This window comes from Erythrolamprus reginae, chromosome 1 (assembly GCF_031021105.1).
Source record: "Erythrolamprus reginae isolate rEryReg1 chromosome 1, rEryReg1.hap1, whole genome shotgun sequence".
Taxonomy (NCBI): domain Eukaryota; kingdom Metazoa; phylum Chordata; class Lepidosauria; order Squamata; family Dipsadidae; genus Erythrolamprus; species Erythrolamprus reginae.
In genome coordinates this window covers 425744914-425771893 of record NC_091950.1, presented here as the reverse complement: position 1 = coordinate 425771893, position 26980 = coordinate 425744914, and the positions used below count along the sequence as shown (strand labels likewise).

The following is a 26980-nucleotide window of genomic DNA, read 5'->3' as shown; positions in this document are numbered from 1 at the left end:
TTTACCATATGTGGTGGACCTGCCTCAAAGTAAAAACTTTATGGAAAACAACACACAAATGGTTGTTAGAAATAACACAAACAGAAACGGAATTCTCCCTGAAAGCTTTCCTATTGGGAATAAGGGAGAAGAAATACCCAAAACCAACACTTCATTTGATGACCCTTAGAATCGCTGCAATGAGATTAACATCTGCCCAGAACTGGAAAAATCAAGACATTCGGTCAGAAAAGCAAATAATAGAGAAGATATACAGGTGTGCGGAGATGGACCAAGTGACAAGAGACCTGAGGGCAATGTTTCCCAACCTTGGCAACTTGAAGATAACTGGACTTCAACATTCAGCATTCACTGGCTGGGGAATTCTGGGAGTTAAGTCCAGTTATCTTCAAGTGGCCAAGGTTGGGAAACACTGCATCAGGGGCCCGAGCGTTGATGAAACACACAAACCGTGGGGGATAAATGGTACGACTGGACGCAGAGTAGAGAAACCCAAAGAAATGTTAAAAGGCCTCTACAAACTCAGATAACAACAAAATAATATTTACGTTTAGTAAGATCGTAGTTATCTATTTATCTATTCATCTTTTTAACGATGAATCTAATCAATTAGAAATGGAACATTTGCATACTGAAATGGAATCGGGCAACGACCTGTGTGTGGATATAATGAGGTTTCTTTCCTTTTTATTGTATTTTAAAAACTAAATAAACCTTTAAAAAAACAAACCAAATGAAACTCTTGCTTTCCGCTATGTGGCCTCTTCAGAAATGGCCACAAGGCGCTGAACCTCAGTGAGGCTGGACACTTCAACTGGCAAGGTGGAGAGGGCCTGGAGGGGGAAAGAGGACAGTAGCACTCAGGCCACAGGGCCGCAGCAGTGGCGGAGGGAGGTCTCGAACCCAGGGCTGAGAGGGGGACTAATCTCTGGCCAATTCTGGTATTTCACAGAAGGAGACCAGCTGCTGCCCTGGTGAACCTCCACCTGCCTTCAGGATGCTGGACCACCTCACCTGCCTCAGGTGTGTCTTCACCCTCTCCTGGTGCCTCAGCTGTTGCTGGGCCTGGCACAGCCGCTCCTCCAGGGACCTCACCTGTGGGCACAACCCCGGGGGGTGGGGGGGAGTCAGGACGGCCAGTGGGGGTGGGCCAAGGGGGGGGCAGACCCAGGCCACCCGCTGGACACTCACCTGCGTCAGGTGGCTGGTCAGGGCCTTGGTGCGCTCCGTGTCCCTCTGCAGGAGCAGCTCCTTCAACTTCCCCACCTGTGGGGGGACGAGAGGCGGCCATAAGCCCGGAGGGGGGGGCACCTGGGCCGGCAATTGCCCCATTATATTCTGGCATCTTATCTAGCCCCCTGCCTTGCTCTGCATATATATAAGCAACGGCCGTAAGTCACTTTTTTCCAGCCCAGGAAGCTCAAACTGCCCCAGTAGCTGCTGACCCAGTTCTACAGAGGAATCACTGAGTCTGTCATCTGGACCTCTATCACGGTCTGGTTCGGTTCTGCAACCCAACAGGACCGACACAGACTCCAGAGTAGAATCAGAACTGCAGAAAAAACAATGGCTGCCCACCTGCCTTCCATTGAGGACCTGTAGACTGCATGGGTCAAAAAGAGGGCGGGGGAAATATTGACTGACCCCTCGCATCCTGGACACAAACTGTTTCTACCCTCAAAACGTCGCTACATAGCCCTGCATACCAAAACAACTAGACACAAGAAGAGTTTTTCCCCAAACGCCATCACTCTGCTAAACCAATAATCCCCTCAACACTGTCAGACTTTTTACTAAATCTGCACTTCTATTTCTACTAGTTTTTCTCATCGTTCCTATCATCCTTTTCCTCCCACTTATGACTGTAGGACTGTAACTTGTTGCTTGTATCCTAAGATTTTTATTAATATTGATTGTTTCTTCGTTGCTTATTTGACCCCTATGACAATCCTTAAGTGTTGTACTTCATGGTTCTTGACCAATGTCTCTTTTCTTTTTATGCACAGTGAGAGCATCTGCACCAAAGACAAATTCCTTGCGCGTCCAATCACACTTGGCCAAGAAGGAATTCTGTTCTGTTCTATTCACTATCAGAGTTGGAAGGGACCTTGCAGGTCATCTAGTCCAACCCCCTGCTGGTGCCGGAGACCCTACGTCACGCCTGTCCAACCAGCAGTCCAGTCTTTTTTAGAGAGCTATTGGCAAAGCCATCTTGGGAAGCGGCTGGACCTCTTGATTCCCCCGTGTTCCAGATGGAACTAAAGCATGGCCCCGGCAAAGGCCCTGTGGGGGGCCAAGGACCGGTGCGACCTCCCCCCACCGTTCTTGGCACCTCCTGCCGCAGCCAGATCTTCTCCTGGAGGTTGGGCAGCCGCGTCCCGTTCAATTCATCCCAGAGGGCGGTGGCTTCTGTCTTGGACTTTTGCAACTCCGCCTTCAGCTGGGCCACCTCCTCTCGCAGGGTCTGGGGAAGACAGGCCGGTCATGTGGCCAGTGGGGCAGGGAGACACCCCCCCCACCGCCGAGGCTGCCCCCCTCCCACAAAGTCACCTACCGCCCCTTCCCTCTTCTGGTCCCTCAGCTGCCCTTCTTTCTCTTCCTGCTGGCGCAGCAGCTGCTGAAGCTCCTTCTCGCTCTGGGGGGAGGATTTAATTATTATTAGAATGGGGGGTGGGGGTGGGGGATTCCTGGGGTAGCCAGGGGAGGAAGCCTGGCGAAGCAGTTGCCCTGCTGAAGACGGAGGGCACCAGGTTGCAGAAAGGTGTGTTAGTACTACGTACATAATAGGTTGGGTTTAGCAATATATAAACAAGCCAACAACGAATGCTTGTATGTATCGAAGCACTGTGGCTTTAAGCGTTAGTGTTGCAGGTGGCCACAAGAGGGAGCCAGAAGCAGGATTCTTTCTCTCATCTATTGCTGCTCATTTTTGTGCTGATTCACTGTGTTTTCAATGATAGTTTATTTATTTATTTATTTATTTAATTTATTTATTTGCTTGTGTGGAGAGTTATTGATTGATTCAACTGTGCATGACTGGATTGTTTAACTTGATTGCAATATCTGGTGAAGTAAATACTATTCTATACACTGTAATGCGTCTGTTTTTGTATGGCTGAACCCTCCTCCTACCTCCTGGCTACCTGTTGCTGGACATCTCTGCTGGAATTCCGTGTTTCCCTGGGCGCATCATGAGCATCCTTGATAACTCAGGGGCCACTCTGCACAGTCCACGCTCCACACCAGGCACGCTAGAGGAGTTGTGTCCTAATATGGCAACTTGAAGACTTGGGGACTTCCACTCCCAGAATCCCCCAGGCTGCTGTGCTGTAGGGGGGAATTCTGGGAGTTGAAGTCCCCAAGTCTTCAAGGCTGGAGAGCTGCAGTGGGCTAGGAGTGTCCCAAGGCCGGGCAGCCCCACCCCCAGCACACCTGGATCTTCAGCTGCAGAGCCTTGCTGAGCTGGCCCTGGGCGGCGTGGCAAGCGTCCATCTCGGCCTGGTGCTGGGTTCGAGATGCCGTCAGCTGTTGCTCCAGCTGCAAACTGCCCGGAGGAGAAAGGGAGGTCAGAGCAGAGAAAGGCTAGGAAGACCCCCCCCAGCCCCCCCCCAATGCTCACATCTGCCCCTGCAGCCCCCCAAGGTCTTCTTGGCAACTCCGGGCCAGGAGGTGCAGCTGCTCCACGGCTCCACGCAGGTCCCGTGTGTGGCTGGCCAGGGAGGTTTGGATCTCTGCAGGGGAGTCACAGAATCCCTGAGCTGGAAGGGGCCCTGGAGGTCCACTAGCCCACCCCTCTGCGCAAAGCAGGAGACCCCCTTCCATTTCAGACAAATCACGGTCTAGTCTGTTTTTTAAATCCTCAAATGACGGAGCTGCTACAACTTCTGGAGGCAACTTCTGTTTTAATTAATTAATGGTTAATTAAATAACAGAAGTTTAATTAATGAATTAATCATTCTCACTCTCAGGTAATTCCACATAACAACAACAACAACAACAACCAAGTTGGAAGGGACCTTGGAGGTCTTCTAGTCCAACCCCCTGCTTGGGTAGGAAACCCTACACTACTTCGGACAGATGGTTATCCAACATTTTCTTTAAAACTTCCAGTGTTGGGGCATTCACAACCTCTGGTGGCAACCTCTGGTGTTCCACTGGTTAATTGTTCTCTCAGGAAATTTCTCCTTAGTTCTAAGCTGCTTCTCTCCTTGTTTAGTTTCCACCCATTGCTTCTTGTTCTACCCTCAGGTGCTTTGGAGAATAGATTGACCCCCAAATCTTCATTGTGGTGACCCCTGAGATATTGGAAGGCTGCTGTCATGTCTCCCCTGGTCCTTCTTTTCATCAAACTAGACATAAACCCAGTTCCTGCAACCGTTCTTCATGTGTTTTAGCCTCCAGTCCCCTAATCCTCTTTGTTGCTCTTCTCTGCACTTTTTCTAGAGTCTCCACATCTTTTTTTATATTATGATTTTATATTATTTTTGCCTTATGCATTATAACCTCTCAATTATAACAACAACAGAGTTGGAAGGGACCTTGGAGGTCTTCTAGTCCAACCCCCTGCTTAGGCAGGAAACCCTACACTACTTCAGACAGGTGGTTCTCCAACATCTTCTTAAAAACTTCCAGTGTTGGGGCATTGACAACTTCTGGAGGCAGGCAGTTCCACTGGTTAATTGTTCTAACTGTCAGGAAATTTCACCCGAGTTCTAAGTTGCTTCTCTCCTTGTTTAGTTTCCACCCATTGCTTCTACTCTCACGTAACCTAACCTAGCCTAGCCAGGCTTCAGGCTGTGGGGAATCCGGACTGTGATCCGTGGTCTTTCGAGACTGAAGGAGGCCAATAGAATATAAGCCCTCGGGTGCTTTGGAGCATAGATGGACTCTTCCTTCTTCTTTGGGGCAAACCCTGAGATATTGGGAGGCTGGTTGAGTACAGGCCTCAGAATACAGAATCGCAAAGTTGGAAGGGACCCTGGAGGTCTTCTAGTCCAACCCCCTGTTCGAGCAGGAGACGACCCTTGACCATTCAGGACAACTGGCTGTCCGGTCCCCTCTTTAAAACCTCCATTTATCTGTCACATTTATATGTCGCCCAATTCCACTAGGATTTAGGACAGCTCACAATAATCACAATGTAATATAGAATAACAACAAAACAGCAAAAAACAAGATAAAATACATTAATAACCCCTTAAAAAATACTGCATAGTCAGCCATTACTAATCCATCTTTGGAGCCCCCTCCTAACTTCCAGTGGCCAGCTGTTCCACTGCTTAATTGTTCGTACCTGAGAGCTGGGCGGGGGGTGCTGGGTCCGCGTGCATAAATGCGGTGGTCTCGCTCCAGAGGCCTGGGGTCTTGCGGGCTGAAGGAGACACAGATTTCCTCCTTTGAGAAACTGCCCCAAATAGCAGAGGTTGAATTTCAACGGGTTCTCGACTTACAACCAGAGAAACGTTTGACGTCCCGTCACTGGAAGAAGGGGCCACGTTGCAGTCTGCCAGCGTTCCCCTGGTGTGATTCGGGCGTGTGGCAACTGGCATGGACGTACGACGGTTGGGGTATCCTAGGGTCCTACAACACCCCCCCCTTTGGCGACCTTCCCCCGAGATTCATACTGCCCCCCCTCGCCTTCCGCAAGAATTTGAAAACCTATTTCTGCCGTCAGCCTTGGGGTCACTAGACCCTAGACAAGGAGTGGGCAATTAATTATGCTGTGGGGCCGCATGAGAAATTGGGATGGCTTTAGAGGGCCGGACTATTTATTTATTTATTTATTGGATTTGTATGCCGCCCCTCTCCACAGACTCCGGGCGGCTAACAACAGCAATAAAACAGCGTACAATAATAATCCAATACTATAAACGATTAAAAACCCATTAATATAAAAACCAAACATACATACATACATAACATGCATAAAATTGTAAAGGCCTAGGGGGAAAGAGGGTCTCAGTTCCCCCATGCCTGGAGACAGAGGTGGGTTTTGAGTAGCTTACGGAAAGCAAGGAGGGTGGGGGCAATTCTAATATCTGGGGGGGGAGTTGGTTTATTTATTTTATTTTATTTATTTATTTATTATTTAGATTTGTATGCCTCCCCTCTCCGCAGAGGGCCGGGGCCGCCACAGAGAAGGCTCTTCCCCTGGGTCCCGCCAAGCAGCATTGTTTAGTTGACGGGACACGGAGAAGACCCACTCTGTGGGACCTAACTGGTCACTGGGATTAACTCCGTTCTACCCAATACTGTAAAGACCCAGACCCTGGCCTGACCTAAACCCCCAGACCCACTCTACAGACCCCTCATGGTTTGCTTTATGGCAACACGGTGCACCACAGTCACTGCGTGGAGTGTTCGCGTGGCTTCTGTGCTCAGCCGCTCTCGGCAGGAGGTGGGGGTCCGGTCCAGTGCCAGGGGGAAAGAGCTCACCACCTCTGCCGGGACTCACGATTCATCAGGAATTCAGGAACCGGAGGAGTCCCGGTAGACGCGGTGAGCTCTTTCCCCCTCACACTGGAGCGGACCTCGACCTCCGCAAGCCGGTCACAGATAGTGGGTCACCTTGCCGTTGCCCAGGTCAGCCCTAGACCCTCTGGCCAACGAGTATACGGTATGTTGGTTGTCTGAATTTGAACAAATGATTTTTAATGTTTTAAGAGGTTTTTTTTTAAATGGTTTTAGATTATTATTTATATTAATTGGATTTCAGATATTTCATTGTATACTGGGTTTTTTTATATGCTGTGAGTCGCCCCGAGGCCTCAGAGAAGGGCGGCATACAAGTCCAATCAATCAATCAATCAAATCAATCAAGGGGGAAACCCAGATTCACTTAACAACTATGTAATTAACTTGCAGCAATTCACTTGTTGTAAAACAGTACAAAGCTATTGGATGTGGGTCTCACTTAACAGAAAAATTACAGGCTCAATTGTGGTTGAAGGGCAACTTCAAAAAAGACTCCGTGGTGCAGTGGTTAGAGGGCAGCCCTGCAGGCTCCTTCAGCTACTGCAATATAGCAGTCCAGATCTCATCATCAGCTCCGGGTTGACTCAGCCTTCCCTCCTTCCGAGGTGGGTCAAATGAGGACCCAGATTGTGGGGGGCAAGAGGCTGGTTCTCTGTAAACTGCTACAAGAACGGTGGAAGGTCTGAAGCATAAAACCTATCAGGAAAGACTTCGTGAACTCCATCTGTAGAGTCTGGAGGACAGAAGGAAAAGGGGGGACACGATCGAGGCATTTAAATATGTTAAATAAGGTTAAATAAGGTCCAGGAGGGAAGTGTTTTTAATAGGAAAGTGAACACAAGAACAAGGGGACACAATCTGAAGTTAGTTGGGGGAAAGATCAAAAGCCATGTGAGAAAATATTATTTCACGGAAAGAGTAGTAGATGCTTGGAACAAACTTCCAGCAGACGTGGTAGATAAATCCACAGTCACTGAATTTAAACATGCCTGGGATAAACATAGATCCATCCTAAGATAAAACACAGGAAATAGTATAAGGGCAGACTAGATGGACCAGGGGGTCTTTTTCTGCTTTAATCTTCTGTGTTTCTATGCTTATAGGGGGCTGTTAAAGGACTAGGAAGCGATAGATAAGTGCTATTCCTTCCTTCCTTCCTTCTGGGGGGGGGGGGGGAGGGGTCAAATGAGGACCCAGAGAAAGGGCTGTAAAAGGGGTATATAAGTCTAAGGGCTACTGCTATTGCTAAAAAAAGAAGTCCTATGAAAAATGGCTAAAACCAAATAATTGACTGGTAGTTCAATGGGAAGGAATGATAAGAGAAGGTGGTTTATTGGGCTGATAAGTTTCCCCCTTTGGTAACATCAGAATTTTGCTGCCCGGGGTGGGGGTGGGGGGAGATGGACAGACTTTTATTCTTTTCTTCCTTTATTTATTACATTTATTGGCCACCCACCTTTCCAGAGGCATCTTGGGCATCTTACAATATTAAAAACTATGCCAAACTAGTAAATAATACAAATAAAATACTGTAAAATACAGAGTAGTCCTCGACTCATGTCAGTTCATTTAGTGACCGTTCAAAGATCCCTGCAAAACGACCATTTGCAGCATTCCCAGGGTCACACAGGGTGGCATACAAATCTAATAATAATAATAATAATAATAATAATAATAATAATAATAATAATAATAATTATTATTATTATTATTATTAGTCCTTCGGGATTGGGTGGCATAGAAGTCGAATTAAATAAATAAATAAAATGTATGCTTAAATGTATTGAAACACGATTGCTTTAAGAGTTAGTGTTACTGATGGCCACAAGAGGGAGCCAGAGGCGTGATTCTCTCTCTCTGCTATTTCTATTATGTTCTCTGTGACTGCTGTAGTAGAAACTGTGTGTTAACTACTGGTTTATGTATTTGTAAGCTGAACAAGTAAGACTTATAGTATTGTATGTGTATTGACTGATTTAACTGTGTTTGACTAGGACTGTTCTTGACTGAGATGTTTGCTGAAGTAAATAATATTTTATACACTTAGTGTATCTGGATTGTGTGAGTGAGCCATGACTTGTATCTCTGGATCTGCTAGAACTCCGCGTTTCCCCTGTGTGTGTGTCTCTTCCACAACTCAGAGGTCACTCTGCACACACCCCTTCACAAATTGTGACCGCAAGTGGAGGGCTCCCCGTTCAAAGGCAAAGTCACGTGGCAGACACTCTAGGAATCGAGAGCCGGCCTCCTTCCGTGGTCACTCACCTCCCACGGACGCAGCTCGAAGGACGCTGTCCACCAAGGAGAGCCCCAGGCGGTGGGGGGTGCGCCGGGCCGGGGTGCGGGTGCTGCTCTGGGGGGCCACGTGGGCTGCCTGGGAAACAAGTCAGAATTGAGCCCCCCTCCCCAAACGAGGAAAGCAGGGGCCACCCAGACGGCCAGGAAAAGGGCTCTGTCCTACCTCGCCTGTCTGGCCTGTCTGCAGAATGTGGGCAGCCTCCAGGACCTGGACGTGGACACCCCCCAACTCCAGCATGGCCCCAGAAAGCCCCTCCAGGCCCAGTTTGGTCTCCTCGATCTCGGCCCTGGCCCCGTCCAGCTCAGCGCGCAGCGACTCCTGCTCCTGCCTGGGAGAAGTGGGGGAGGGGAGGAAGAGGTCAGAGGTCGGGCCGGGCTGCCCACCCCGAGGGGGTCTGAAGAGGGGGAGAGCCCGGCCCTTACTGGAGCGTCTGCTGGGCGTCCTTGAGGTCCTCCAGCTGGGAGCTGCGTTCACGCAGAGCAGCAAGGCTGACCATCAGCTCTTCCTCCGTCTCGCTCAGCTGGCGCCGGGCAACCTGGTTCTCCTGCTCGAGAAACTGCAGAGGGGGTGGTGGGGCTGGTGAGAAGGGCAGCCCCCTCCCTCCCTCCCACCACTGCCGGCTCCGTCTCTCGGCTGCCAACCCACCTCACGGCAATCCATGGCCTCCCAGAGGTCCCGCTGGCTACTGTCCCGTTCCTGCAGCGCCTGATCCTTCTCCTGTGCCAACCTGCGCAAAAGGAGACTGTTAGTACCATGTACATAACTGGTTGGGTTTGGCAATATATAAACAAACTATCAGTGTATGTTTAAATGAATTCTAAGACTATAGCTTTAAGCGTTAGTGTTGCAGTTTGCCACAAGAGGGCGCCAGAAGCATCCTTCTCTCTTTACTCTCTGTTATTTCTGGTTTGTCTGTGTGACTAACTGTAGAACTGTGTTCAAATGATGGTTTAATGTATTTTGTAAGTAAGGCTTATAGTATTGCTTAATGTATTGAGAGGGGCTTATAATATTGTATAGGTATGGTGAGTATTGACTGATGTAATTGTACAGGTATATGACTAGGCTTGTTCTTGACTAAGATACAGTGGTATCTCTACTTACGAACTTCATTCGTTCTGTGACCAGGTTCTTATGTAGAACGGTTTGTAAGAAGAAGCCATTTTTCCCATAGGAATCCATGTCAAAGCAAATAAGGCATGCGAGTGGGGAAACCACAGGGAGAGTGGAGGCCGTTTCCTCCCAAGAGATTCCTAGAGAGGCCCCACAGAGGCTTCTCTCCACCTTTTCTGGCCCTGTTTCCTCCCAGGAGATTCCTAGAGAGGCCCCACAGAGGCTTATCCCCACCTTTTCCGGCCCTGTTTCCTCCCAAGAGATTCCCAGAGAGGCCCCACGGAGACTTCTCTCCACCTTTTCCGGCCCTGTTTCCTCCCAGGAGATTCCTAGAGAGGCTCCACGGAGGCTTCTCTCCACCTTTTCCAGCCCTGTTTCCTCCCAGGAGATTCCTAGAGAGGCTCCACGGAGGCTTCTCTCCACCTTTTCCGGCCCTGTTTCCTCCCAGGAGATTCCTAGAGAGGCTCCACGGAGGCTTCTCCCCGCCTTTTCCGCCTACAGTTTCGGAGGCTCGGGTTTGTGTAAGTGGAAAATAGTTCTTGAAAAGAGGCAAAAGAATCTTGAACACCCGGTTCTTATCTAGAAAAGTTCGTAAGTAGAGGCGTTTGTAGGTAGAGGTTCCACTGTGTTTGCTAAAGTAAATGTTTTGCACACAATGTGTCTGGATTGTATTACTGAGCTGCTACTCATATCTCTGGGCGATCAGCGGGATATCTGCTAAACCTCCACGTTTCGTCTATGCATGCGCATCTTTGGCTAAACTCAGAGATTACTCTGCACACTCTGTAACTCTTAGCATTGGTTATGAGCCCAGTGTGAGGTTTTTTAGTGTGGATGTTTCCTGTGTGATACAGGGTGCGTTCCAAAAGTAATGCAATTTTTTAAAAAAGTAATTTATTGAACAGATTCACACAAACACTTAAAATTCTGCAAAGTACCGTCCTTGGGTCTCGACACATTTTTTCCAGTGACTCTGCTATGACCAGTAGACACCCTGGGAGGTGTCTTTGGGGACTTCTCGCAAGGTCTTCATCACGGCTGATTGGATCTCTTCTATGGACAAAAAATGCGCCTGGCCACAACACGCTACGAGTCCGCGAGTTCCTGGCCAAACACCAGGTGCCAATGCTGCCCCACCCTTATAGTCCTGACGTCACCCCCGCAGACTTCTTTTCGTTCCCAGCCCTGAAAGGAACCTGTTTTTTGTCCATAGAAGAGATCCAATTGCGAGAGGTCCCTGACGCTGCCTTGCAGGGCCCGTACCGGTCATAGCAGAGTCGCTGGAAAAAATGTGGAGAGGCCCAAGGACAGGACTTTGAAGAATTTTAAGTGTTTGTGCAAATCTGTTCAATAAATTACTGCAACGGTTGTTAAGTGTGAAAAATGGTCCTTAAAGTCACATTTTTTTCAGTGAAGTTGTACGTTTGGACGGTCACTAAATGGACCGTCGTAAGATGAAGACTACTTTCCATCCAACAGGTGAACCCACCAACGTTGAAAGGGAAAGGGTGTTCAGGGTTTCACCCTCCCAAGCGACAGGGGTCTTCCTGAAAGTCTGTCCATAGATCACTCGACTCCTGGGGGGCTCACATCCACCCTCAGGGAAGAAACCAAGGGGAGAAGCCCTTACAAAAAGGGGGCACTGATTCAAGACTGGGGTGTCCAACTGTGGCCCCTTTAAGACCTGCAGACTTCAACTCCCAGAATTCCCCAGGCAGCTGGGATTCTGGGAGTTGAAGTCCACAGGTTGCCTTTTCTGGATGGACCATGAGGTCTTTTTCTGCCGTCAATCTTCTATGTTTCTATGTCTTAAAGGGGCCACAATCAATCATTCCCAAGTGAAATTCAATCAGAGACCCAGACCGAGGCCAGAGCTGGTGCAACAGCTGGAATCCTGGCCAGGTGGGGTGAGAGCAGCCAAGCAGGACCCCCTCCCTCCCTGGCCGAGAACCTCAAGACCCACCTGGTGGCCTCTTCCTGCAGCTTCTGGATGGCCGCCGTCTTCTCCTGCAGCTGCTGAGCAAGCGCCAGCTGTTCCTCCTGCAGCTGCTCCAACTCCTTTTCTGACTCTGTCACTTTTCCCAGAGCGGCCTGGAGATCTGTGGACGAGGCAGAGGTCAAGCTCATCCCACCCTTGGGGCATAGACACCCTCCCACCCACCCACCCACCTGTGGGGAAGGGAACCCACCAAGCAGCCACCGTTAATTAACCACGACACCTAAATGAAGTCTTCAATGAAAAACACTGCAGGAGGCTTTCTTGTAATATAGACATATATATATGTCTTACTTTTCTTCTTAGCAAAGCAACTATCACCTTTACCTTTAACCACTATGATGAACTATCCACAATACTAGTAGTGATACCTCGTCTTACGAACGCCTCTTCATATGAACTTTTCCAGATACGGACCCAGTGTTTAAGATTTGTTTGCCTCTTCTTAAGAACCGTTTTCCCCTGACGTAGCTGAGCCTGGGTGCCTGCGCTCTCTTACTGCCCCAGGGATTCCCCTGCCTCCTTTTGCTTGCACCTGCAGCCCCAAACGCTGGAGCGGCCCCATTTCCCTGCCCCTTTCCCCTCTAGCCCTCCGCCACGGAGAGGGGCGGCATGCAAATCTGATTAATAAAATAAATAAATAAATAAATAAATAAATAAAAAATCCCCCAAACCCCTTCCAAAGTCCTCCGAGCTCACCCCTCTCCTTCCAAAATGCCTCCTTTCTCCTGGCGGCCTTTCTTCACCCCACTTGCCTTCGGTAGGACCTCGATTTGGGCTGGAGGCGCCATTTTTGGAGCAATTTTTGGAGCAACGAGTCAGTCGAGGTGACTGGGGCTAAACGTCTTTGTCCATCTGTCTGGGAGGAGTTTGACTTGGTGACACCTGATGAAGTGGACAAGGCCATTGGAGCTGTGAGTTCTGCCACCTGTTCACTGGATCCGTGTCCCTCTTGGTTGGTTTCGGCCAGCAGGGAGGTGACACGGAGCTGGGCCCAGGAGATTACCAACGCTTCCTTGGGGAGGGGAGTTTTTCCATCACTCTATAAAGAAGCGCTTGTGCGCCCCCTCCTCAAGAGGCCCTCCCTGGACCCAGCCGTACTTAACAACTATCGTCCAGTCTCCAACCTTCCCTTTATGGGGAAGGTTGTCGAGAAGGTGGTGGCACTCCAGCTCCAGCGGTCCTTGGAAGAAGCCGATTATCTAGGTTCCCAGCAGTCGGGTTTCAGGCCCGGCTACAGCACGGAAACTGCTTTGGTCGCGTTGATGGATGATCTCTGGCGGGCCCGGGACAGGGGCTTGTCCTCTGTCCTGGTGCTTCTTGACCTCTCAGCGGCTTTCGATACCATCGACCATGGTATCCTTCTGCACCGGCTGGAGGGGTTGGGAGTGGGAGGCACTGTTCTCCAGTGGTTCTCCTCCTACCTCTCCGGTCGGTCGCAGTCGGTGTTAGTGGGGGGTCAGAGGTCGACCTCTAGGTTTCTCCCTTGTGGGGTGCCTCAGGGGTCGGTCCTCTCCCCCCTGCTATTTAACATCTACATGAAACCGCTGGGCGAGATCATCCAAGGGCATGGGGTGAGGTATCATCAGTATGCAGATGATACCCAGCTTTACATCTCCACCCCATGTCCAGTCAACGAAGCAGCGGAAGTGATGTGCCAGTGCCTGGAGGCTGTTGGGGCCTGGATGGGTGTCAACAAACTCAAACTCAATCCAGACAAGACGGAGTGGCTGTGGGTCTTGCCTCCCAAGGACAATTCCATCTGTCCGTCCATTACCCTGGGGGGAGAAACACTGACCCCCTCAGAGAGGGTTCGCAACTTGGGCGTCCTCCTCGATCCACAGCTCACATTAGAGAAACATCTTTCAGCTGTGGCGAGGGGGGCGTTTGCCCAGGTTCGCCTGGTGCATCAGTTGCGACCCTATTTGGACCGGGAGTCACTGCTCACAGTCACTCATGCCCTCATCACCTCGAGGCTCGACTACTGTAACGCTCTCTACATGGGGCTACCTTTGAAAAGTGTTCGGAGACTTCAGATCGTGCAGAATGCAGCTGCGAGAGCAATCATGGGCTTCCCCAAATATGCCCATGTCACACCAACACTCCACAGTCTGCATTGGTTGCCGATCAGTTTCCGGTCACAATTCAAAGTGTTGGTTATGACCTACAAAGCCCTTCATGGCACCGGACCAGATTATCTCAGGAACCGCCTTCTGCCGCACGAATCCCAGCGGCCAGTTAGGTCCCACAGAGTGGGTCTTCTCCGGGTCCCGTCAACGAAACAATGCCACTTGGCGGGACCCAGGAGAAGAGCCTTCTCTGTGGCGGCCCCGGCCCTCTGGAACCAACTCCCCCCAGAGATTAGAACTGCCCCTACCCTCCTTGCCTTTCGTAAGCTACTCAAAACCCACCTCTGCCGCCAGGCATGGGGGAATTAAGACTTCTTCTCCCCCTAGGCTGATACAACTGTATGTATGGTATGTTTGTACGTATGCTGGTTTTATACATTAGGGGGTTTTAAGTTAGTTTTTAGTATTGGATTTTTTACTGTACATTGTTCAGGGGTGTTAGCCGCCCCGAGTTTTCGGAGAGGGGCGGCATATAAATCCAATAAATCCAAATCCAATCCAATTTGGGGCAAGATAGGAAGCTTTTGGAGTGGCGATTTTTGGAGGCGATTCGGGGCAACGTAGAAAGGTTTTGGAGAGGTGATTTTGGGAGAGATTTGGGACGGCGTAGGAAGTGTCTGGAGGGGTGATTTTTGGAAGAATTTGGGGCAAGATAGGAAGCTTTTGGAGTGGCAATTTTGGGAGAGATTTGGGGCAGCGTAGCCTTCCTTAGGACCTCCATTCCTCGCTTCTCCTCGCTGTCTGTCTCCACTCCGTTAGCCTTCACTTTGCCGCCCGCCACTTTTTTTTAAGCCTTAAAGTTTGGATTTTCCTACTGGGTTTGCAGGAATTATTTGCTTTTACATTGATTCCTATGGGAAACATTCTTTCATCTTACGAACCTTTTTACTTACAAACCTCGTCACGGACCGAATTAAGTTAATAAGACGAGGTACCACTGTATATAACTCTTATTCCATCCACCACTGCAACCACTAAGCACCCAGCACAAAACCACTCTGTAACAAAACCTCACTATAAACAAACCACACCCATGAAACGGTGCTACTCCTATTATATAGGTCACAGCCAATCAGGTTGCAGCACATTTAGCAAACCCACGATTACATGCTGATTACGATTTGCGTCAGCCTTTCCCATGGTTACAGACCATGTACTGGCATCGTAAATATTACCTCCAGAAATAAACTTATTTCTGACACCCCCCACCCCCGAACCGGAGCCAACCTCTTGTCCTGTGCCCCCCCCACTAAGAATCGGCTTTGGCCTGTGGTCAACCAGGAGGAGCCAAACGTTCGTGACTTCTCTGTCCCAGGCCCAGCATCGCTGGCCACACCCCCACCACTCCCGGCCCTTGCCTTGAACCAGGGGGGGGGGAGGGCTGGTCCCCCATTCTGGCGTCTCACCTTGCTCCAGCCGGGCGTTGGTCTCCTCCAGCCCCTCCACCCGGCCCTGCGCTTCCTCCAGTTCCACCGTCCTCTCCTCCAACTTCTCACAGACCTACAGACGTCATGAAGAGCATGGGCATTGTAGTCCCTCTGTCTGTCTGCCACAGCAGTGGGACCCTCCGGTGGGTGAGTCCAGAAACGCTCATCCCTGGATATGGGGTCAGCTCAGCCCCATTTCCCCAAAGGACGATTTGGGGCAGGAATGTTGGGGAGGGGGCCCAGGAGACCCCACCCTCCGTGCGCCCTGCCCCTTCCCCGTGCCTGGGATTCTGAGAAGGTCCTCGCTGTGCAGCATGGGTGATGGGGAGGAATCAAGGGAGCAGCTCAAATGAAACAAGCAGTCCTCAACTTACGACCACAACTGAGCCTAACAACCTTTCTGTTGTTTAGACATTTGTGAAATGGTTTTTGCCCAATTTTGCGACCTTTCTTGCACAGTTGTTAAGTGAATCACTGCAATTGGTTGCTAGTAACACGGTCATTAAATGAATCCAGCTTTCCCCATTGACTTAACTTTATTTATTATTTTATTTATTATTTTTATTAATTAGATTTGTATGCCGCCCTTGTCCGAGGACTCGGGGCGACTATGCTTGTCGGAAGGTCGCGCCAGAGGGTCCCGTGACCCTGGGACACTGAGACCGTCGTAAATGTGACTTTGGTCATGTGACCAGGCGGAATCCTGCTAACGGTCATTGTGTGAAAAGAGTCAAGGGTCACTTTATTTATTTATTTAATTAATATGCTGCTCATTCCAAACGCTCGCTCTGAGCAGCTAACAAACGGAATAAATACAACAATAAAAACAGTTAAATCTAATAATAAAAATCAATAATAATAATAATAATAATAATAATATAACAAACATACATACTTACAATAGGCCTAATTCCAGGCCTGCCGGAAAAGCTTGGTCTTAACAGCTTTTAACGGAAGACCGGTAGGGTGGAGATAATGCAGATCACTGGTGGCAGTTGAGTCCACAGGGCGGAGCCACCACTGTGAAGGCCCTTCCCCAAGGTCCTCCCAACCGACATTGTTTGGTGGACAGGACCTGGAAAGGGCGGACTCTGATGGCCGTTAAGTGGCCACAGCCAGGTGTGAGGGAGGATGTGATCCTGTGAATAGTCTGGCCCTGAGCCATTTTAGGGCTTTAAAGGGGATGGCCCCAACACCTTGGATTGCGTTCGGAGACCGACTGGCAACCAATGAAGCACGTGTAAAGTTGGAGTGACACGGACGTCCCTTGGCAACACCCGTTATTGCAGGCGCTGCTGCACTCTGCACCAGCCGAGGTCTCCGAACGCTCTCCAAGGGCAGCCCCATGTGGAGCGCATTGCAAGGGTCACTTTCCCCCCAGTCCTGTTGTTGTAATGTTGAACGGTCAAAGTCAATGGAGAGTTGAGATCCAGTTCACCACCGTCTTACCAACTGTAGCAATTCATTTAACAACCGCAACAAGAAAGGGGGTAAAACCAGGCAAAAACTCAATTAGCGACGGTCTCGCTTAGTGATGGAAAAGTTGGGGGTACCTTTGTGGTCGTAAGCCGAGGTTTCCCTGCCCGCCTGGCCTTTGGCCCGGTCTCATAGGGTCTCATAAGGACTGAAGCAGCCCCCCATGCCCCGCAGGAAAGACCCTTGCCTCTTGGTAGCGGGCGTTTTCGGTCCGGGCAGCCTCCACCTCCTCCGCCATCTTCTGGTTGGCCGCAAGGCACTTCCTGACGATGCTGCGGAACCTCTGGTACTGTGGGTGGGGGGAGAGACCGAGAAGCCCCCCCATTCCCGTCAGCACAGGGAGGCTCTTGGAGGGGAGGGGGGCTGGGGTGGTCAGCGGGCAGCACTTACGTCCAGCCGCATCTGAGCCCAGTCGGCCTGCAGGCCTGCCGTGAGATCGTCCCCTTTGGCGATGTAGCAGCCGTGGCCGGAGAGGAGATCCCCCTGCAAAGGGAGAGAGGGGGGGGCAGACATTAGAGGGAACAAGCAGCCGCTCACCCTGTCCGGACCCCTCAACCCTCCAGTGTCCCCCCCCTCCATACCTGCAGTGCCTTCGCCTCCTGCAGCAGGACCCATAAGCGCTGCCGGGATTTGGCGCTCAGCTCCAGCGTCCGGATCTTGGTGGCGGCACTGGCCTGCACCGACTCCAGCACCAGGTTGGCCTGCAAGGGGGGAAAAGGGGGGGGAGAGCTGTGAGGTGGTCTGTCGGAGCCCCCCCCAGGCCACGTTGGGGCCCCCGGGGATGTGACCCCAGGCGGCCCTTGACTTCCAAGAACAAGGCAGCCCTAAGTTCCTGTTGTCACTATGTGATTATGCTGCATTGTGTGACTTTTCCTCGTCATCACGTGAATCAGTGCGGTTGTTAAGCTGCTAACCTGGTTGTTCTGTGAGAAAAGTAGAATGGAAGCCTGCTAATGCTGAGTCATAGGGTGTGAACTGCAACCTGATTGGGCCAGAGCATTATAAGACGCAAATCAACCACCCCATGCGCCCTTGTGGTCCTTGGCTGTTGATGGGGGTTGTTAGTTGGCTGGCTGGAGCAGTTTGAGGGGGAGTTAGATATTGAGTAGAACTGAGATAGTGGCACGAAGGAGCCTGGATTGGTTGAGCGTCTACTTGTAAGTAAGCTGAATAAAACTGGTGTAAACTCATGTAAAGGGGGTTGCTATAAATATAAGACAGATTACTTAAGAAATATGTAACTATGCAATTACGTATGTCGTTGAGCTATGCAAGGTCTATGCATTGATATTTGCATGAATAAGAAATGGAAAAGAATTTTGTTTTAAAGAAAGAAAGTCTTTAAAAAAAGGAGATGACCTGAACTCTGGACGCTGCAACCGTCATAAAGACCCCGAGGATGCTGGGACAGTTGCATGTGTGAAAAGAGCCCATGTTAACTTTGGTCACTAAACGAATTCTTGTAAGTCAAGGACTAGTTGTATAGGCAGAGTCCTGGGCAAGCAGATTGGAAGCCAGGGATGCGGCCCACCCTTCCCTACCCCCCAATCTCAGGCAGCTCCCCCATGCAAGGGGCCCTTGGGGAGAAGGGAGGGAGGTGTTAGGTAGTACTATGTACATAACTGTTTGGGTTTGGCCATATATAGAATAAGCCAACAATGTATGCTTACACGCATTAGAACGCTATTGCTTTAAGAGCCAGTGTTACGGATGGCCACAAGAGGGCGCCAGAAGCCTGATTCTCCCTCTCGACTGCTCTCGGCTATTTCTGTTTTGTCTATGTGATGATACTGTAGTAAGAACTATATGTTCAAATGATGGTTTATGTATTTGTAAGCTGAACCAGTAAGGCTTATAGTATTGTATATGTATAATGTATGTATGTATGTATGTATGTATGTATGTATGTATGTATGTATGTATGTATGTATTTATTTATTGTTAGAGTTGAAAGGGACCATGAAGGCCATCGAGTCCAACCCCCTGCCCAAGCAGGAACCCTATAGCACACCAGTCAAGTGGCAGTTCAATCTTCTCTTAAGAGTGTTGACTGATTTAACTGTGTACGACTAGGATCGTTCTTGACTAAGATATTTGCAAAAGTAAATAGTATTTCATACACTTAATGTATCTGTGTTGTATTACTGAACTTCCACGCTTCCTCCGTGTCCGTGTATCTTTGACCACTCCGAGACCTCTCTGCACCCGCCTTCACTGCCGGGCTGGAGGCCTCTGTCTGGCATCCTGGTCTCAGCCCTGGGGCTGTGCTAGGGGGTGGAAGAGACCCCTGCCCACCACTCTTACCGCGTCCTTCGCCTTCAGGGCCGCCTCCAGCTTCTGGACCATCTCTCGATGCTTCTGGCCCCACCGCTGGACCTGGGCCTTGGCCTGAGCCAGAAGCCCACCCGTCTGCTTCTGCTGCAGGAGGGGGAAGAGGCATTGAGGGAGGAAGAGGAGGGGAGGGGGGGAGGAAGGGCCCCTCCCCTGCCCTAGGGAGGCCCACCTGCTGGCAGAGAGACCTCCGGTCGTCCTGCAGGTGCTGGAAGGAGGCGTCCACCGTCATTCGGAGCTGCCTGGAATCGGACGACCAGGTTCTCTGCAGAAGGAGGAAGAGGAGGAGGAGGAGGAGGGGGTCAATCAGAGTCCGAGTTCAAGTGCTCCTCAAAGGTCCAGTTTATTGCTGGAGCCCTCCTGGCACCCACCCTGGGGGACCTGGATCTGAGCTCCCCACCCAGTTGAAAGTTCACCTCCCTTGTCCCCCCCACCCACAAAAAGTTATCACATCGCCCACTCAGATGGTGCCAGTCCTCCTTCCGCTTCCACCCAGGTGGGTGAGCATAGGATGGCCTTGAATCACTCAAAATAATGCTTTGTGAAAATCCCCCCTCCCAAGTTCCCACCAACATCAGCTCTTCTACAGAGAGTGTGGGTCAAGCCGTTAATTTCTCACCAACTTCTTCACTGGCTTGACAGGGGGACATGTTGGGCTGGGCAGGGGGAGGAAATGTACCCCCCCCCCAGGTATAATTCCCCAGTCCCCCCAGTTGGGGCCCCTCCATGGTTGGGATACTCTGGGCATCATGGCTGCAGCAAATCTATGGCTGACCAGCCAGGGGCTCCACCCAGGCCAGGGGACCCCTGGACCTTCGGACCCCTGGACCCCCTACACACAAGGATCCTGCCTGACCTGTCTCCCCCCCCCGGCAGCAGAGGGAGGGCCCTGCAGTGGCTGCTCCCAAACTGGCCTTGTGGGAGGGGTCTCCCAGGCCTTTCGTAGCAGCCCCCCAAAGCAAAAGCAACATTATCTGCCCAAAGTGGAGGCTCTAAAACTGAAGACAAGGCCACTTTTTCCTCCTTGTTTTGTTCTGTTTCCAAAAAGAAGAAGAAAAAAAAAGTGTTTTCCCACATTACGGAACTCTCGATTTAACAGGTCTAATGTTTCATTTTTCCTGTGATTCAATGGGTAAATAAATATTCCAGCGATGCGGTAAATATCCCTTCACAAATAACAAAATTCCATTCCCCCCAAGTGTGTTTTTTGGGGTCTCCCCCCTCCCTGACCTATGAAAGGGGCAGCCGTGGGAGCCAGGGGGACTTTGCAACCAGGTTGTAACTCCTGCCCAGAGTCCTAACAACGGTCCGTTTAGTGACCCTTCCAAAAAGAGCGACTTGCGACCGTTTTTCAGAGTTATAACCACTGCACGGTCACACGATCAAAATTGGGGTGCGCTAGAAACCGACTCATATTTATGACGGTTGCACAGTCCCTGTGGGGGTCATGTGACCTAGTGGGGAAGCAAGATTCACTTAACGACCTAACTGTAACTCACTTAACAGCTGCAGGGGCTCAGTCAGGGAAACAACAGCGCGACTTCAGTCGTAAACTGACCATCATAAGTCGGTTTCTGTGTGTAGCTGGGACCCCAAGCAGGGAAAATGAGGCCCCCTGTCCCCCCCCCCGCCTCCCCAAGATTGAGCCGGGCCGAGGTACTCGCCATCTCCTCATTCGCGCCCTCTAGCCGCTGGAGGAGGCAGTGCAGGTTCTTCTGGCTTTCCTGCAGGGGGCGCAAGCGCAGCCGCTGCTCCAGGTACAGATTGCAGTAGAGTCGCTCCTCCGCCTGCCAAAAAGAGACCGCGCACTGACAGATGTTGAAAGAAAACGCAGGGCATCCTGCATAAGCCCCGCCCACAATGTAGTAGTAAACATTTTGGTAGCCCTTCACTGGTTTAATGTATTTGTAAGCTGAACAAGTAAGGCTTATAGTATTGTTAATGCATCGGTCCAGAATACCTCTGGGACCGCCTTCTGCCGCACAAATCCCAATGTCCAATAAGGTCCCACAGAGTCAGCCTGCTCTGGATCCCGTCGACTAAACAATGTCGTCTGGCGGGACCCAGGGGAAGAGCCTTCTCTGTGGCGGCCCCGGCCCTCTGGAATCAACTCCCCCCCCCCGGAGATTAGAACCGCCCCCACCCTCCTTGCCTTTTGTAAGCTACTCAAAACCCACCTATGTCGCCAGGCATGGGGTAACTGAGTTGCACCTGGGCTATGCTAAGGCTATGGTAGAATTGGTCTGTCTGAGTTGTATGGTTTTTAGATAATGGTTTTTTAATGTGTTTTTAATATTTTGGATTTGTGATACTGTATTTTGTTGTGAGCCGCTCTGAGTCCTCCGAGAGGGGCGGCATACAAATCTAATAAATAATAATAATAATTATAATTGAGAGTTAGTGACATGTAATTGTGTATGACAAGGATTGTTTTTGACTAAGATATTTGCCAAAGTAAATAATATTTTATACACTTAGTGTATCTGAATTGTATTACTGAATTATTACTCGTATCTCTGGGCTGTCAGCTGGGTATCTGCTACACCTCCACCTTTCCTCTGTGTATCTTTGACTACTCAGAGATCACTCTGCACACTCCTTAACACTAGTCCTCATGAAGACCGAACATGGGAGAAGAGACGACGCCCCCCACAGGAGGAACTGCCCACCAAGGTCACATTCCCTGCAGGTCATCCTCCTGTCCCCACCCACTCCCGTCCACGCTTACCTCGCTGGACTCAGCGGTGGGGGTCTGGGTGGCTGCCTCTCTCTGGTCCGCCGGACCCAGCGGGGCTGCCGACTGCCGGAGGTCTTGGGCGGCCTGGATCTGGCGCGAGAGGGCTTCCAGGATGATGAGGGTGCTCTCCAGGCGCCCCTCCAGCTCCCCCCGCGAGAGGAGCCTCAGCTGGTCCCTGGAACAGCTGAGCAGACAAGACCCCCCCACACTCAGTCCCGGTAGTGGGAGGGGGGCTAAGAAGCGTCTCTGGATCTTATGACATAATTGGAAATGTAGAGGATTGATGAAAGTTAATAACAGTTAAATGCTAAGCGCCTGAATATTGAGTTTGGAAATATTGAATTAAATTATAGAAAAGTAAATATGGAAATACATTAACTGATGCCTTGAAGATCAAATAAATTTTTATAATACACTGCTCAAAAAAAAATAAAGGGAACCCTTAAACAACACAATATAACTCCCAGTACACCAAACTTCTGTGAAACAAAACTGCCCCATTAGGAAGCAACACTGAGTGACCGTCAATTTCACCTGCTCTTGTGCACATTCACCTTTGGACAGAACAAAGGATTCAAGGAGAATATGTCATTCATTCAGATTGAGGATGTGTCCTTTGTTTTTTTGAGTGGTGTATTATTAGATTATTATAGTATCAGTCTATTAGATTATTATAATATCAGTCTATTAGATTATCATAGTATCAATTAGATTATTATAGTATCAGTCTATTAGATTATTATGGTGTCAGTCTATTAGATTATTATGGTGTCAGTCTATTAGATTATTATGGTGTCAGTCTATTAGATTATTATGGTGTCAGTCTATCCTCCATGCTCACCTACCCAGGCTTCATGCTCTGTGGAAGAGTGAAGGATCCCAATGCAATTATAATATTATGATAAATACTTGAGAAATGAAGATTTAAAAATATGGATAGATTAATAATTGTGGTTTTTGTTTTGCTGATTTTTCTTTTAGTTTTAATAGCAATAGAGTTTGGCTTTTTTATTATTATAATATTTTTTTTAAAAAAATTATTAGTTAGGAAAAGGTTGTATAAGGGTTTTTAGGGTTTTTTTTAAAGACGAATGTATTTGAAGGAGGAGTAGGCATGACAGTGTCTGGATTTGTAAGAAGATAATATTAATTTTAGTAAGATCAAAAGGAAATCAATGTTGAATTCAATTAGAAGAAAGGTTTTGGAGGTTTGATGTATACTGAAAGTAATTAATTTGGAATCAGTAATTTTTTGGGGTGATTATATTTGTTTTACTAACATGACACTGTTTTTGCTGTAACGTGAATAGAAGGTGTTTGAAATGTATTGGAAGCGTTTGCATGGAGGAAAAAGATTTTTTAAAAATTATTCCCCAAAAAGAAATGTCTTTGGATCTTAAAATTTCAATTTCAGAACCCCTTTTTCCATCAGCCTTCCCTCTCGGACCAGGTTAGTCTAGACCAGGGTTTCCCAACTTGGAGATATAAATTGAAGATATTTGGACTCAAACTCCCAGAATTCTTCAAGCTGCCAAGGTTGGGAAACTCTGGCCTAGAGCAGCCATGGCGGACTTTCCTTGGTTCGGGTGCCAATACGGTGTATGTGTGGATGTGTCGGCATGCGTGCATGTGGCCACACCCCTTCCCTCTCCCCCCCACGCATGCGCTCACAGACACCCGCACTGCCCCCCCACGCGCATGCGCACAGGCCTTACTGAAGCCTGGTAGGTGAACAAAAGGCCTGAATGGAGAAACCGGAAGTTCGGGAAACGCACTTCCGGTTTGCCTGCTGTGCTGTTTTTTTGCACTCTGTGGCTTCCGGAAGCTTCCCCGAACCCTCCTGAGTGCCAAAAACAGCACAGCAGGAAAACAGGAAGTGCTTTTTTCTGAACTTCCGGTTTGTCCCTTGGGTGATTTTTTTCCCCTCTGAGGCTTCAGTTAAGCTTCCCGGAAGCCTCATCCACAGAGCGAAAGGGCCTTTCCCAAGGCATGGCAAAGTCTCACGTGCCTCCCACAGGGCTCCAGGTGCTACCTGTGACACGAGGGCCATAGGTTCACCATCACGTATGGCTTAGGGCCTGTTTTATGGCTATGTGATGCCTCTCCTGCCCCCTCCCCTTTCCCCCTAACCTTTTAAACTATTTAAACTCAATAAACTTTATTTAAAAAAAGAAAGAAAGTTGGCTGGGTGACTTTGATTACCAGGAGACGGTGAGGTCTAGTCCCACCTTAGGCAGGAAAACCAACCGGGTGACATTGGGACCTTGACACTCTCTTCCGTCCACGTCAACCCACCTTCCCTGAGTGGGGGTTGTGGAAAGAACAGGAAGAGGACTTTTAAAGTAATTTAATTTATTTGACTTTTAAGCCGCCCAACTCCTTGCAGATTCTGGGCTTTAACTTGGTTACTCTGGGCTTAATCTTGGCTTACTTTGAACCTAAGCCTGGCCCACTCTGGGCTAATAACGAACCAGACTCTGGGCCTCAGACTCTGGGCCCACAACTAGCCTGCAGCAAACCAGTCCAGCCAGCCCACCAATCCATGGGGTTTTATAATGGTTTTACAAGGGGTTTTTAAAAAAATAATTGACTTCTTATTATAGCTGTTGTATTTTATTTGTTGTAAGCCGCACTGAGTACAGAGGTATTGGGAGCCATAGAAGTCTAATGAAATAAAAATAAGTAAATAAATAAATATGTGGCTACGTGGAGGCCGGCCTGTAGCACAACGGTTAATCTCCTGCCTTGCATGCAACACCCTACAGGTTCAAATCCCTTCCATTTCACTTATACACAAAAATACATATAATATAAATACATATGAAATAAACACATAGCAAATGCACCTTTGCAAAAGGAAACATGCAATATTCAAATATACTATACAATATACAAATATATTATGGAAATAGTATAAGGGCAAACGAGATGGACCATGAGGTCTTTTTCTGCAATCACCCCCAGTAATAAAGGTGGGTGAAAAATCATAATAAATGAACAGAATTGTGCCAGGCTCCCTGGAATGGACGGGGCTTCCCCAGCACACCACCCCCAGCCCCTGTTTGGGTGCGTGTGGCCCCTCTTCACCCCCTGCCCACCCTTACCCCAAACTCTCAAGCAGGAGGGACAGAGATGAGAGAAAGGACCCTGCCTGCCTCAGTTTCCCTCTGGCTCCAGGCTCTCCCCGCAACACTTACTGCCAGAGGAGAGAGTCGGTTTCAGCTGTGCTGTCGGTGGTGGTGGCCTTCTCCGCAGGGCTGGTGTTCACTCCAGCCTCCCGAAGGCTCAGCTGGGAGGTCCAGGCGGCCACAGAGGCCACGGAGACGGGGGTGACGCTGGTGCCCCGGTTCTGCTGGGGGAGGCCGGCAAAGGGGGTGCGGGCAGTGGCACAGGTGAGGCAGGGGGGCATAGGGCTTTGCTGGGAGGGCTCTTTGCCCGCCAGAGAGACCCCGGGCCCATTGTCCAGGGGGCTCAGAGGGGAGTCCCAAAACCTCTGGAGGCTGGCCAGGGAGGCGTGGGCAGTGCCCGGGTCCTGGCCCACGGCAGGCAAGTCCTGGCCCTCCGGGGAGGCCGTGGGGGCAGCCTGCTCCAAGGGGCTCTTGGGCCCCACGTCCTGGAGGCCGGCGGGGGCTGCCCAGGCTCCTGCAGAGGCCCCCGAGATGGGCGTGCTGGTGGAGGGCTCCGGCACCGAGGCAGGGTCCAGGCAGGGGTCTAGCTGAGAGCCCGGAGAGGGCAGGGGGCTGCGGGTGGGCTTGGTCAAGAGGCTGCGCTGAGGGTCGCCCAAAAAGAGCTGCTCCAGCCAGTCCAGGGAGGCCGCCCAGGAGGGGACGCCCAGCGCAGTGGAGGAGCCCTCCGGTCCACTCTGCGAGCAAAGAGGGAGAGATTCAGTGGGGTACATGCAGAGGGGGGAGAGCCCAGAGGGGGGGGGGCTGGCAGACAGGACCCCCCCCTTTTCCCAGCGCAGGCGGCCTTGGGTCTGGCAGAAGGTCCCAAAAGAGTTTCAGCGGCCCCACCGCCCACCGGCTTTGCAGGCTTTCCCCGGGGAAGGAGAGGAGCCCCCGCCACGCCAGGCAGCCGCCCCCGCGCCCCCTCCCCACCGAAGCGCCCCTCCAGCCGTTGGGGCCTTCGGGAGGGGGAGACAGGCCGCCCGCACACACACACACCCGCCCCCCCTGCTGCCAGTCCAGCCCCCCCCGCCTTCCCCGCCCCTCCGCAGCGCCTACCTGGCCCCTCCCGCCCGGGGACCCCGACTCAGCCATGCCGGGTGTGTGTGTGTGTGTTTGTGTCCGTGTCTGTGAAGCAGGAAGACGCTCCCGGCCGCTGGCTCCTTTTTTGAATGAAACCGCCGCGGCCTCTGATTGGCCGTGGGCCGGGGGGAGGGGCCCGCCGCTCAGCCACGCCCAGCGACCCTCCTCCAGGACGCTGATTGGCGGGGACGTAAAGCTCTCGAAGGCACGTGGGCGCCTCGCTCTCTCCCTCTCCCTCCCTCCCCCGCCCTCCCTGCTGCTCGCTTCCCGAGTCACCGTGGGAATCCTCCGACACGCGTCTTGCGACTCCGAACGGCTGCGAGTCAGTGCTGTTTCTGCGCCGCGGGAGAGGTGTTTCCCCGGAGCGCGGAGGGTCGTGGGAATGCTCGACACGCGTCCTGCATCCCCGTTATTTGCCCGCCGCGGAAAGAAGCGACAGTCGAGCAGTTCAGACTTTGCGCATGAAAGGATTGGAGCAGCGTTTAGCTTGCACTCTGTTCTGAGAACGTGGGAATGAAACCAAGAGGCTGCCCAGCAAACCAGGTGTGTCAACCCTCGATGTTATGCACGTGCAAGACGAGGGTCATGATTGGGCTTTAATAGAAATGGGGATTTTAGTTGATGTGTGGCCCGCTTGGCTTGCATGGTCTTAATGAGGGGCTTTAGATGCTTTTGAGTATTAAGCCGCTCCCAGTCCTCCCAGAGGGGCCGCATACGAATCTAATCAATTAAATTAATTAATTAGATGTAT

General features: G+C 50.6%; 1 protein-coding gene across 2 annotated transcripts; it reads right to left on the bottom strand.

Moving 5' to 3' along the window:
- Window positions 1-659: 659 nt before the first annotated feature.
- Window positions 660-26330, bottom strand: SPAG5 (sperm associated antigen 5). 2 transcript variants are annotated; one of them, XM_070735493.1, is made up of 23 exons: window positions 26206-26330; window positions 25180-25844; window positions 21974-22166; window positions 20910-21032; window positions 19418-19510; window positions 19219-19332; window positions 17496-17615; window positions 17305-17397; window positions 17102-17203; window positions 15418-15511; window positions 11850-11985; window positions 9419-9500; window positions 9196-9329; window positions 8936-9101; window positions 8740-8848; window positions 5294-5371; window positions 3620-3731; window positions 3433-3544; window positions 2555-2635; window positions 2333-2464; window positions 1192-1266; window positions 1015-1095; window positions 660-833 (listed from the first exon to the last, which is right to left on the bottom strand). In XM_070735493.1, the coding sequence occupies exons 1-23, from the start codon at window positions 26239-26241 to the stop codon at window positions 753-755; spliced, it is 3012 nt and encodes a 1003-aa protein (XP_070591594.1). In that variant the 5' UTR covers window positions 26242-26330; the 3' UTR covers window positions 660-752. The 2 variants fall into 2 exon arrangements, with proteins under 2 accessions (XP_070591594.1, XP_070591593.1); XM_070735492.1 differs by having other exon boundaries at window positions 19219-19329; window positions 26206-26329.
- Window positions 26331-26980: the final 650 nt, after the last annotated feature.